This window comes from Barbatula barbatula (genome assembly GCF_947034865.1).
Source record: "Barbatula barbatula genome assembly, chromosome: 24".
In the NCBI taxonomy this organism is placed as follows: Eukaryota; Metazoa; Chordata; class Actinopteri; order Cypriniformes; family Nemacheilidae; genus Barbatula; species Barbatula barbatula.
In genome coordinates, this window is record NC_136787.1 from 18,199,090 (window position 1) to 18,211,536 (window position 12,447).

At 41.0% G+C, this 12,447-nt stretch overlaps 1 protein-coding gene across 2 annotated transcripts in view; it reads left to right on the plus strand.

The window, feature by feature from the left end:
* wdr70 (WD repeat domain 70) overlaps window positions 1-9,523 on the plus strand; it is a 37,089-nt gene extending 27,566 nt beyond the window's left edge. For both annotated transcript variants that reach the window (XM_079449328.1, XM_079449329.1), the window contains exons 14-18: window positions 4,092-4,192; window positions 4,306-4,385; window positions 5,348-5,464; window positions 6,031-6,193; window positions 9,126-9,523. In XM_079449328.1, coding sequence (XP_079305454.1) covers window positions 4,092-4,192; window positions 4,306-4,385; window positions 5,348-5,464; window positions 6,031-6,193; window positions 9,126-9,213 — 549 coding nt within the window. In that variant the 3' untranslated portion in view covers window positions 9,214-9,523. The remainder of the gene's footprint in view (window positions 1-4,091; window positions 4,193-4,305; window positions 4,386-5,347; window positions 5,465-6,030; window positions 6,194-9,125) is intronic.
* The last annotated feature ends 2,924 nt before the right edge of the window (window positions 9,524-12,447 follow it).

Consider the following 12,447-nt stretch of genomic DNA (forward strand, 5'->3'; position numbering starts at 1 on the left):
TAGCCTCGTAGAGATAAACTAGAAAGAGATATTAAAGGAACAGTCCACAGGAAATAAAACGTTCTGGCAACTTTAACTCACCGCCACCATCATTTGTTCAGAACAACACGAGTGTTGTTTTTGTCTTATAGGGACCGTTCATCCCCAAAATGAAAATTCTTCCATGTGTCAATCCAAACCTGCGGAAACGAACAACCAAACGAAAATTACCCCAACAAAACATTTCTCAAAATATGTGTTCCACTGAAAAAAAGTCGTATACAGGTTTTAAACGACGTCAGGGTGAATAAATGATAAATTTTTGGGGTGAACTGTCCCTTTAATAGTTCCTATAAGTGTACACCAGTACTTTCGTTTGTTGGAAATACCTTTCTGAATTTATTTCTAGGTAGCGTGCACTCCGTCGACCCGCCGAGCAGCTATTTACTGTGTTTATCCTGCGCGTCTCTCGGCAAGACGGCTGAAGAATTTAAGTGCTGTCTTTATGAAGTGTTGCGCCAGGCCGTAGTGCGAAACCTAGAGCTACCAATCATGTCAGTGTAAACATCAGACGTAACCCCGCGGTGAGGTCGAGCTCCGTGCCGGGATGTGGACGCTGGAAAGAGTAAATACTCCAGGGGTGGCTCTCGGCCTCCGTGTCTTTTCACAAGGTGCGAAAACCAGGTGAGACGTGTGCCTTCTCCGGGATTCCTGCAGGGGCATCTGGGCCGGAATGTGGCTGACCTCGATCGAAGCCCAAATGAGAACCAGTCCTTTACTGACCTGAGTGATTTAGTGTTTATTAAAGCATGTTCTGTAGCTGAAGGCTTTGAGGCTTCAGGTCGTGCACACCGGGCTTAAGCTCGATTCGAAAAATATATACAATCCAGCGGGACTTTGTTTAATAATGTAACTTTGAGCTAAAAGCTTTAATGTTCAGACATACTCCAGGTGTCTTCGAGCGGTTTGGCTCTGTTGCCATGCGCAAGTTCAGTCTCTCTCCTCGTGTATTTTCGGGTCTGAACCACTGTACGTTCGCACAATTCTGCATTATCTCCAGTTTTATTCTCATAACTGTCACGAGATATGGAAAGAAGTCTAAACCTGTCTCTCTCTTCCAGGCTCTTTCTCCCCAAAATAGATTTTGTCTGCCGGATACAAAGCCCCCCTGACGTATCTCGGTTTTGTCTGATTGACAGCAGGATCCTCTGCACCCGCTGATAGTATTGGATCCGCTCCGGGTCTTTCTTTGTGGCGCACGTTCAGCTGAACCGCCAGTCGGTCGACAGCTTGCTTTGTTTAGGAAAGACTGCAGATTGAAAAAGAAACCGAAATGTCACTTTAGACTTTGCCATAACCGCAGTAAATGCACGAAATTTCCGTTCCACTTGCTAGCAGAAACATTTGAGCTTCAGATACTTCAAAGCAGTTTGTGTTTTAGAGGCGTTGTGGCCATGATGCTGGATTGCAGTGGGAGTCCGAGATTCATGTTGAGACCGGTATATCGCTGCTATTTCCAGAGTCCACAGAGGCAACGGCGTATCCGCGAGGGGCCACACCGCTGTTCCGCTGCAGTCTGATGAGTTTGAGATGCTGGTGTGATGAACTGTGACACGTCCCTGGTTGTGTTTGTTTGTCAGTACAAATGGGCTTCTTGTAAGTGTTGTGATAGTTTGTATGTGAGGTGGAGCGCGCCGCACCTGCCCAGATGTGCTGTGAAGGAATTATGATTCCAGTAGACTCGGTTTGTTGTCTGTTTACATTCAGACATTTACATTTAGTCATTTAGCAGACGCTTTTATCCAAAGCGACTTACAAAGAGTTCAGGGAGCAAGAGAAGCGATACTGTTTTGTGACACTTTTTTATTGTTTTAAAGTTAGTAGATAGTAACATTAATGACATGAAAAAAGATCAAAAATGTTTACATTTAATAAATGTACATTTTTAGCTTGTAAAGCATTGCGTGTTTTCAACTCATTCTCACAGGAATTTGTAATTTTTTTACGAGGTTACTTATTGGAATGAATTTGTACGATGCGAATCGCACAAAACATGTACGATTATTAGAAAAAAGCAATATGGAAGCCGCACCCCTTAACCTAAACTAACCTAACAATCACTTCCACGAAAGCAAATTTTAATAAAGCGTACGAATAAGATAAACGTACAAATTCATACGAAGTAGCCAACTCATAAAATAGTTAGGAATTCCCGTGAGATTGTGTTGAAAACATGTTACTCTTTACAAGCTAAACATTTACATTTATTTTATTAATATGATTTTCTTAAGTTGATGTTTCAGTGCTTTTGGTTTTTATTTCTTCCTTAATCCTTGTGTAAACATTTATTTCATTTATAAAATTGAAAAAAGTAGTTTTCTACGTAAATGGCTTATTTTCATTTTGGCTATAAAAAAATCACACCAGATGCCACCAGTTTTTCTTTTTATATTGATTTCTAAATCCTTCTAAATTAAAATAATAACACCGAACAATATTTGACGTGGACACAATATAGTTTTTAATCTCGGTAGACAAAGAATATCACCAAAGAAGCTCAAAATGAATAATTCTTTACAATTAACATCGGCAGATGCCAACACAACACAAGCACCTCTTCTGCTGGACACACATTATCTCTGTGTGATCTTTCATCCATTTAACAGAACCCAATGTTATTAAAATCCCTGAGATTCAGTATTTTATTGTTTCTTTCCATTTCCGGCTGTGATTGTAGTTGGACATGCTCAGGCAGGTGTGTAGTATGGTAACGCTGCAGGGTCATTTCGTGAACTGCCGGGAGATTGCTCTGCGTCGTGCCAAAGAACATTTCAGATACGAAGCCAAATCTTCCAGATCTTCCTAAATAATCAATTACTCAACCACATGCCCACAGAGATGGATTAACCACCCAACATCCAGTTAAGTTAATAAGGGCTGAACTCGTACCTCATCTATGATCAGTCTGAGGGGGGATAAGGGGGGCGTGTAAAGCCGTATTCTAGGTCAGGAAGACTTAACTGAGCCCGGCGGATGGTGGATTGCAGGCAGAGAGGAAGCTCAGGGTTTAAAACTGCTGAACAGCTGGAGGCTAAGCAGCTTTCACCCCCCACCCTTGGATGCATTCGTAGGTTTTTACCGATCTGCATGCAGGAGTTTGTACACTTCAGCAAGATCTGTCTGTTTGAAATCAGGCTGTGTGTCTATGACTTGTGCATACTAAAGTGTCCCATCTAAAGGGATTATTTTTCTAAATTTAATGAATTTTTGGTATTAATGCAATGGGCTTTTTATTTTATGCAATAAGGAAATGTGCATTGCATGCATTGAAGGGCTATAGGTTTAATGCAATAATGAGCTACTCTTTTAATGCTGTGATGAATTAGTGTTTTTAATTCAATGTACTATATATATTATGTAACGATGAACTATGCAGCGAAGAACTATTGGTTGAATGCAATAATGAACTGTGCATTTAATGCATAGATAAACTATTGGTTTAATGCAATAGACTATTTTTGCGCAATAGTTTTTTTTTAATGCAGTGATTATTGGTTTTGTGCAGTGAACTGTTTCTTTTTTGCCCTAATTAACCGTTTCTTTATTGCATTAAATGCATAATAAATAACTGCACTTATGTTTGTTTTATTTCTTTACTGCAATTATGAACCATAGTTGAACCACAATTATTGAATGCAATAATCAACTATTCCTTGTTCCAATAATGGCATGCATTTAATGAAGTGCATCTTGCAGTGTTTCAGTATGAGATGTCAACCACATTCACAGTTTCAGATGTTATTCCCTGTATTAGATATCATGTATTCAGAAGTCATAGCATTCTGAACACACACACGCCCCTGACAGTGGCCCATTTGTCACACGGCGTCTTTGAGATCCAGACCTCGACTCAACTGCCAAATATAGTCAACTGGAGATCAGTGAGAACGCGACGGCACTCTCTCACCTCTGCTCAACACCACACACACAACAGGCTTAGATATCAGAGCGTGTTTTTACACCGGCTCAGTGTTTTACTCCTGCAAATTGGTTAATGTTGACTTCCTGCCTCAGTCTCACCGTCTGCTTTCTCTCGTCTGGTGTTATTTCAGAGTGTTGTTCGCTGTCTTTGGCATCCTAAGTTGAATCAGATCATGGTTGGAACGGGGAACGGTCTGGCCAAAGTTTATTACGACCCGGTCAAGAGTCAGAGGTACACGCAGCCCTTCACAAAAACAGTTTGGCTGATATCAATTGTTTACAAGTTAAGAACAAATCACGCTGATGTTTTCGGAAGCTCAAATCATTTCATTACTTGTTCTTCAGAGGTGCCAAGTTATGTGTGGTGAAGAGTAAGTTGAAGGCGAAGAACGCTGAGACATTGACGCAGGACTACATCATTACACGTGAGTACAGAAAGTGTCATGTCATCAACAAAAATGTCACATGACTGATCAGTTTATAATGAAATTCTGCACGATCCTCCAGAAACACTGACGGTGCTAAAGCGTTTGCTTCGTTTGAACATTTTGAGACCGAAGCAAAATATATAAAATGTAGTTTTTCAGAAATACAAATGAAGTCTAAGCACTGAGACAAGCACGACCCTGCGTGAGAAGAGGACAGCACGCATGATAATACTGGCCTTTCTGCCCTCAGAGGTGCCATCCTGCATTAGGTCTTGTCCCAGACCCATTAACCAGATTGTGTGTGTGTGGGCTTGCACAAGTGTAAGTGCTTTCCATCGGATTGCCGCTGGTCACCCGCGGGGCACGATGCCATTAGCGCGTGTCACTCTATCATCACGCTTCTGCCACGAGAGCGCCAGTCACAGCAGAGCTGCCCAAACTTGACCCCCGGACCCCCCGAGCGCGTGATCGCCCACAGCACACGCTTTCACATGCACTTAAAGACCCTCCCATTAGGAGCCTCCACCGTAACACGTCACGTGACCGGCGCTGGCGAGGCGATAGGTCAAGCCAGTCGAGTGATGGAAAATAAGGTGACAGAACGCAGAATGATGGTCCGTTGAGAAAAAAAACGCACAGAATGTGTCGGCGTTAACCTTTTTGCTTAATGTAGCGTGCGCGAGTGGAATTAGCACAGAACTCCTGAATGGAAAAACGCTTCATCTTTCCAACACGGAGAGCATCTCCTGTGACCCTGGAGTAAAACACACACACACACACGCTGAAACTCTTCGGCCATTTATTTTGGTTGTGTTTGACAAACTGTGAAATGTGGGCAGCTTAATCATAAGTAAATAAAAACACGTTGTTCAAGACAATCCTCGATGGTTGCTATGATGTTCTCGAGAGCGTAGTAGTGTATTGTGACCGGTGACCCGTGTGTGTTTTTTGTGCAACAGCTCACGCTTTGCCCATGTTCCGCGAGGCTCGACAGCGCAGCACCAGAAAGCAGCTGGAGAAGGACCGTCTGGACCCCGTCAAGAGTCACAAACCGGAGCCGCCCGTGTCCGGTCCAGGTGATGTTACACTTCAGTCTCGTACACTTTCTGTCAACATGGTACAAAATGGTATCTCATAAATAAACTTTTGCGTACATTCTTTTACGATTTAGTCGTTGAGCAAGTACATAAGAAAACCGTTTAAAAACTGAATATCAGTTCATTACTTCATATTAACGTCCCAGAGTGCAACGGGGCTTTAAGACAGTGGCTTTGAGTAAACACACCGTATGATTACATTATAATTCTGGCGGAGAACCAGGAGCGGTGGTCTTAACTTCACAGTGATTCCTCACCCTGAGACTCGCAGAAGCCAAAGACTCACTTGCTCACCACAGTTCAACTCATGTTCTCCTCATATCCCTGTGTGTATAAACACAGCGTAAATATTCTTTTCCGCGCGGCGGAGGATGTTTTGTTAACGTTCGCGTGAGCGAGGGAGGCCCTTGTTTTCCAAAGCCGTCTCCATTTACCCGGGGCATTCTGGGAATGTTGTGGGGACGGTGTTGTGGTTTGTGTTAATGGCAGTGAGCAGAAATTCTGTGTTTGCTTTACTCTGACCTTTTCTTTTGTATTTGGAGCAGGTAGGGGTGGGCGTGTGGCTGCCCACGGCGGCACGTTGTCGTCTTTCATCGTGAAAAACATCGCTCTGGACAAAAGTGACGACAGCAACCCGAGAGAAGCCATCCTGAGGCATGCCAAAGAGGCTGCGGAGAACCCCTTCTGGATCGCCCCGGCTTATAAAAAGTGAGTGGAAAGAAATGTGGGTTGAATGAGCTGAGACTTCCTGCAGCCAGCTGGCAGGTGTGCAGGTGACGCGTGAGACAGGTGTCGCAGACAGAAAGTGCTGGTGAAACCAGAGCGCGATGAGAGAGACAGGTGTGTGTGTGCGGTTCAGGTTACACGTGTGTGTGTCACACCTTCAGTGTCACACCTCCGCTAACAGGTGCATAAATGTTTGAAGACCTGCAGCAAACGGAAGACCTCCGATTACAGGACACGCTGTTCGAAAGCACAAGAGCGTTTTTTTACATGCAAAAAGCATTTGAACACGCGAGCCAAACTGAAAGGAATTGTTCACTTTCAACATACATTTTCATGATAATTTACTCACCCCTGTTGTCATCCAAGATGTTTATGTAGTTTTTATTTTGTCGAAAAGAAATTAATGTTTTGGTTGAAAACATTCCAGGATTCTTCTCCATACAGTGGACTTCAATGGACTCCAAACAGGTTGAAGGTCAAAATTACAGTTTCAGTGCGGCTTCAAAGGGCTTTAAACGATACCAGACGATGAATAAAGGTCTTATCTAGCGAAACGATTGGTCATTTTCTAAATTAAATAAAAATGTATATGCTTTATGAACACAAATGCTCGACTTGCTCTGTTCTGCAAAGCGCGCTCACGAATTCATGTAATATGTAATTATATGAAATTACGTAATTATGTTGAAAAGTTATCAACTGATGTTGGTAGGGCAGTGCGAACAAATCCATCATCTTCTCCACCAAGTTCAAAATCGTCCGAAATAGTTTTTTTCTAAACGGTGTTTGACTTAGTATTTGGACGTTCAACTTGTAAACACTGACTCTGTACTTCCGCCTACGTCAAGCGTAACCTTTTCAACGTAATTATGTATAACGTATAATTCATCATCTGGTATCGTTCAAAGCCCTTTGAAGCCGCACTGAAACTGTAATTTTGACCTTCAACCGTTTGGAGTCCATTGAAGTCCACTATATGGAGAATAATCCTGGAATGTTTTCATCACAAACATTCATTTCTTTTCGACTAAAGAAAAAAATACATAAACATCTCTGATGACAACAGGGGTGAGTAAATTGTCATGAAAATATATACTACAGTACACCTGTGTTTCATCTTCAGGACAGGTGTGAACACGAGGGTAAATGACCTCATGCTTCCGCTGACATCGACTTGACGACGCTTTATTATGTGTCACTGCAAAAATGTCAGAGAGAAGTTACAGCTCCAAAAATCCCATTCCGTCTTCATATGTTACATTATTTTTAACTAAATGCTAATTGTATTAAATACTTTTTCTCTTGAGTTTAATGGTTTAGTAAATCCCACTTTTATGTTCTCTTTAAAGCAGTAAAATAAAAACTGGGTTCACAGACTTGTAAGCAAACGCATCTGTCTTGGGTTTGTATGTATGTCACAGTCATCGAGTCATTACATTACTGAAATATACTTTCTCAGATCAAACACCGTCAGACGCTTTTATCTGTTCATCTGGAGTTTTCTGCTCTCGTCTGGATGTTTGTCTGGAACGATGGGTGTTTAATTGTTTAAGATGCATTAGAAGAGCTAAATGAAGCTGAATCTGTTCTTTATGGATGTCATGAGGAAATCAAGCTGATCTCATATACTGAGATCAATGTAAATCCAGTGATGGGAATGAGGAATGATGAGGTTTGGTTAGATTAGTTTGTTAGGGTTTTCCGATTTAAATGTAGTTTTAATCATTTAGTATTTTCTTTTAATTATTAATATTATAATTAACTATGATAAATATGTTATTAATATAAGCAAAATATACTTTGTCTAATTTGCTTTCATGTTTATTAAATTCAACATTTGCACTTTCGTTTTTACTCGATTCTTTTGCAATCGATTGCTAAGGAAACCAGACCATTTTTACAAATAAATGCTTTGAACGTTGAAAAAAACAACGAAACACACTTTTAAAAAGGATGCGTTGAATAACAACACATTTTTTGAAATGACACGTGTCAAAATTGTATTCGTTAAAAAAAACAAAAGTATATTCGAGCTTGTTTTTCCATTTTGGCTGTGCGGATGAAAGAGGGTGTTCCGGCATTTACATGTGGAGATGTTTGCGTGTAACAGTATCTACATCATTACAAGAGAGTACATCTCGTCTCATTACTCAATTACTACAGTAATGACACATGTGACACTAATGAGGCCATTGGACACAGAGAAAAGCAAATGATCTGATAATATGATGCCGCGTCTGTTGTGTGCTTTAATCGCTGTCGTCGGGTGTCCACACACACACACACAGGAGTGTGTAGATGACACTCGAGAAGAAGACTTGTGGATTCAGGTCAAGATCTCTAGTGTCTCAATGAGTCATTCAGAAGTTTCTACACTGTTTTACAATTACACTTTTATCCAAAGTGACTTACAGTGCAGTCTCTTTAGATAGAATGTCTGCCAGATGCATAATGTTAAGAGTGTTGTGAGCTTTTTTCACACCAGTGATTCTCAGGCTCGCTGTTTGATATGTGACTCATGATGAGATGTTTATATGAGAAACATGGTCCTGCCATTCTTTCGGGGAAGGAAAACAATTTAGGGATTTGGGGCGAACGTATTTTCATTTTTCTAATAAGAATGAATTGTTCGAGACATTATTACAGGTGCAGCCCTATAATATTTCCACGTCTGTGTGTGTGTGTGTGTGTGTGTGTGTGTGTGTGTGTGTGTGTGTGTGTGTGTGTCCAGCTATGACTCAACACACAGCAGATGTTGTATTTTAATCAGCGAGCGCTGTGGATGAATGAAAGTAGGGAAATGGATTAATCCCCTGCACTGTCAATCGCTCCTCACCCCACTGTCTCTCTCTCTTTTTCTCTGTCTAATATAGTTTATATTAACTTTAAACGTGTGTTTTTTTTCTCTGGACAGGACGCAGCCAATGCCTGTGTTTGCTGAGGAGGAGGATGAAGAAGAGGAAGACAAAGATCAGCCAGAATGGAAGAAACGCAAGATCTGATGAGATTTACTCTTCCAGTTTTATACATTTGTTAGTACATGTGTACTTTCCAAGTATTAAAACGTTTCAACCTTTATCGTAGTGTGCGTGTGTGTGTGTGTGTGTGAGAGAGAGAGAGAGAATAGGGACATTTAGAAGTATGAGTAAGAAAAATAGAGATCTAGAGATTTCTATACATTGAGAGATTTGTCTAATTTGTCATTTGTTTAGAGCAGAAAGTCGATTTGATATTGTCAGTTTTTTTTTTTTATTGTCAACTTGTGTTTTTGTTCTTTTAGATATAAAAATAAACACACCGTGTGACCTATGCAGTTTCTCGTTTACATTTTTGATAACATGGTTGTCCAGTGCTGATATCAAGTGATTTGAATCAGATTTATGTGCGGATCTTCACGTGTGAGGTCACGTGTTTGCATGATGTCCAGTGTGTAAATAAACAGGTCACAGAAGAATCAGAATCCGTGCCGTCGCTCTTGCGATGAGTCAGAGCGGCCTTTAAATATTTAGTTGGAAAACTGCACATTTTATTTTTGTTGTGAAGTCCTCAGGCTCTCGTTGAACCCGCCGTTCACATTTACAGATCACGTCGATTTTGAACATATTTATGCCAATTAACCACATAAATCTAAAATCTAAAAAGACCTAAATTATATTTTATGTGCATTTGATATCATACAATGATTTCTTTATTTGTGTTTTTTAATCATATATATTGTTCTCATTTCAGTAATGATAATTGTAGGAAAATGTGCTTAATGGTCATATAATAACGTCATAATGTGATTTTTAAAACATGTTCTTTAAGGAAAGTATCATTTCTTCTGATGGAGTGAAAAGCATCACGTCAAATGACAAACAGAGGTTTTCAAGCATCTTTACTCAATTGTTTGCTACATTATAATTCCATATCATGCTTTTTACTCCACCAGCTTTTATGTCGATTCTTTTTACCTTCTTTTAAGGGATACTTCACCCAAAAATGAAAATGGTCATCATTTTTATATCCCTTGTCATTTCAACCCATTAGGACTTTCTATCGTCTTAGGAACACAAAAGAAGATATTTTGAAGAAAGTTGGTAACCGAACAGCGCTGGACCGCATTCATGGACCCATATGTACACAAAACCAATGCAAGTGGATGGGGCCAATTTACAATAATCTGCTAAATATCTTTAGTGTTTAACTCATGCAGGTTTAAAATGACATGAGGCTGAGTAATTGATGAGAGAATTTGTATTTTTGGGTGAACTATCCCTTTAAAAACAAAAAAAATCTAGAAGCGTCAAGTATTTTTCCTACATTTTACTAGATTTTTTTATGTAGGCCTACTTATGTATTAAATCGGAATACAAAACGGCCTACAAAAGTATTTATGAATTGTTATGGAAAAAATGCTTTATAATGTAGTGATTTAAAAACACAGATGAAGTACAGGTGCTTGAAAATGTACTTAAGTGGAGTTAAATACTTAAGCACATATGTAAGCACTCCTGCAATCTGTTTTCCTACATCGATTAAGTAGTTCAGTCCATATAAACCAGAAATGAATTTAGCATTTTAGTTAACTGCATTATTGAAACGCCTCTCGCAGATGATTGTAAACATCTACTTTTAGATCGCTTGCATAAGCCGATATCTATAACCGATGTCGATGACGATACGGTTTAAGAATGAGGCGGCCGCCGCAGTATACGTGGATTATATGTCTCCGTGCATTACAACTGGATGGAATGTACCCTCTGGCTAACCTACAAGACATTTTCTTCCTTGAAAACTGGAGATGTGATGTTGAAACACTATCACATTCTCAGAGTCCCACTAATGCACTTTAGTTTTCTCTCTGTTTAAGCCTCGAGCGTCCGGGATCTGTCCTAAAGCTCTTGGATGAAAGTGTGCAGGGATTTCCCAACAGTTCGTGTTGTAGGATCGTGGCACAGAAGTGATCCGCCGGACCGGATATCTGTCCCGTGCCTCAGATCATCTGTCAAGACGGACCCCAGCTGTGATGGAAACGATCAACCCCAAAACCCTCAAAAGCAAATCGTCCGCAGGTCGCCTATGAACATCCCACAGGCAGGTTAATGATTGTACAGTGGGCGCGTTTATTTGGTTTGTGGGCCTAATCCAGCGAGACTATTCTGAGTGCTGATGTCAGGAGAGCCGGCCGCTCCAGTGTCTGTTACTCACCGCAGAATGTTGGAATGCTGAAGTGGGTGATGTCACAACTCATCCATGCCTAGTTTGCTCATCTCCCGCTTTAGTTGTAAGGGATCGGGCGTGCCGTGGGCTCGGTCTCGGACCCCCGCTGTGCCCTATAAGTCAATAGGAGCTGTCAGTGGATCGTATATCTGCGGCTTGTTTTCACGTTGTACTTAAAATGGCAGGCAGTAGTGCTATCCTGATGGTGAGAAGTGCTTCATAAAGAGGCCAGCGGAGCCGGAGACATTATTGGCTCTGTCAGTCTGTGTACGGATGCTGTATTTAATGGGACGTGGATGTCACGGCTCGACACGTTTTACACACAGTGGTCATGTTGTTTGTTCACTTGAATTGATAGAGTTCTTTGTGTATTGACCCAGAGGGCAATTTAATTGATGAGAAATGTTGTGTTCACATCATATCGACTTCTGATTGCAGATTGGACTAAGCTCAGTTCGAGACATTGTTGAGATCACTTCTAAAACTCACACGGATGAAACTTACTGTATGTTGCATACGTTTCCATTTGCTCGACATTTAATCTCGTTGAGGTCTTAAAATAACAGATATTAAAGAGATTTCATCTGTGTTTTTTTATGTCTGAGGAGGCTTTATTGCCTGTGAATCAGTTTTGTTAACCAGCATGTTTTTATACTCAGTAGTACGTCTCGATGAGCAGCGAAGAGTTTGCGTGACGTTTCCTGGCAGTAACGTCCCGTTGCATGCTTTACACTGGGGCTGTTTCTCAATTCCAAGAACGCAAAGAACGGACTTTTTCTCGTGGAGACGGGTCTGGCCTCGGAAGAACGAACATTGGATGGACACGCCGCAGTGACTTCTGGGACTTCAAGTGGGTTCTGTACGGGCGCAAGCATCCTTGATATCAAGAACACATCCGGGTACTTTCATGAGCTCTCTGTTCTTGCGTTGTTGAGTATTGGAACTGGAGTTTGACAGTTTTTGATGACATAGGACGACAACACGAGGACACAAGACCGCCGAAGAACGCATTTTGAGACACGTACAGGATCTGA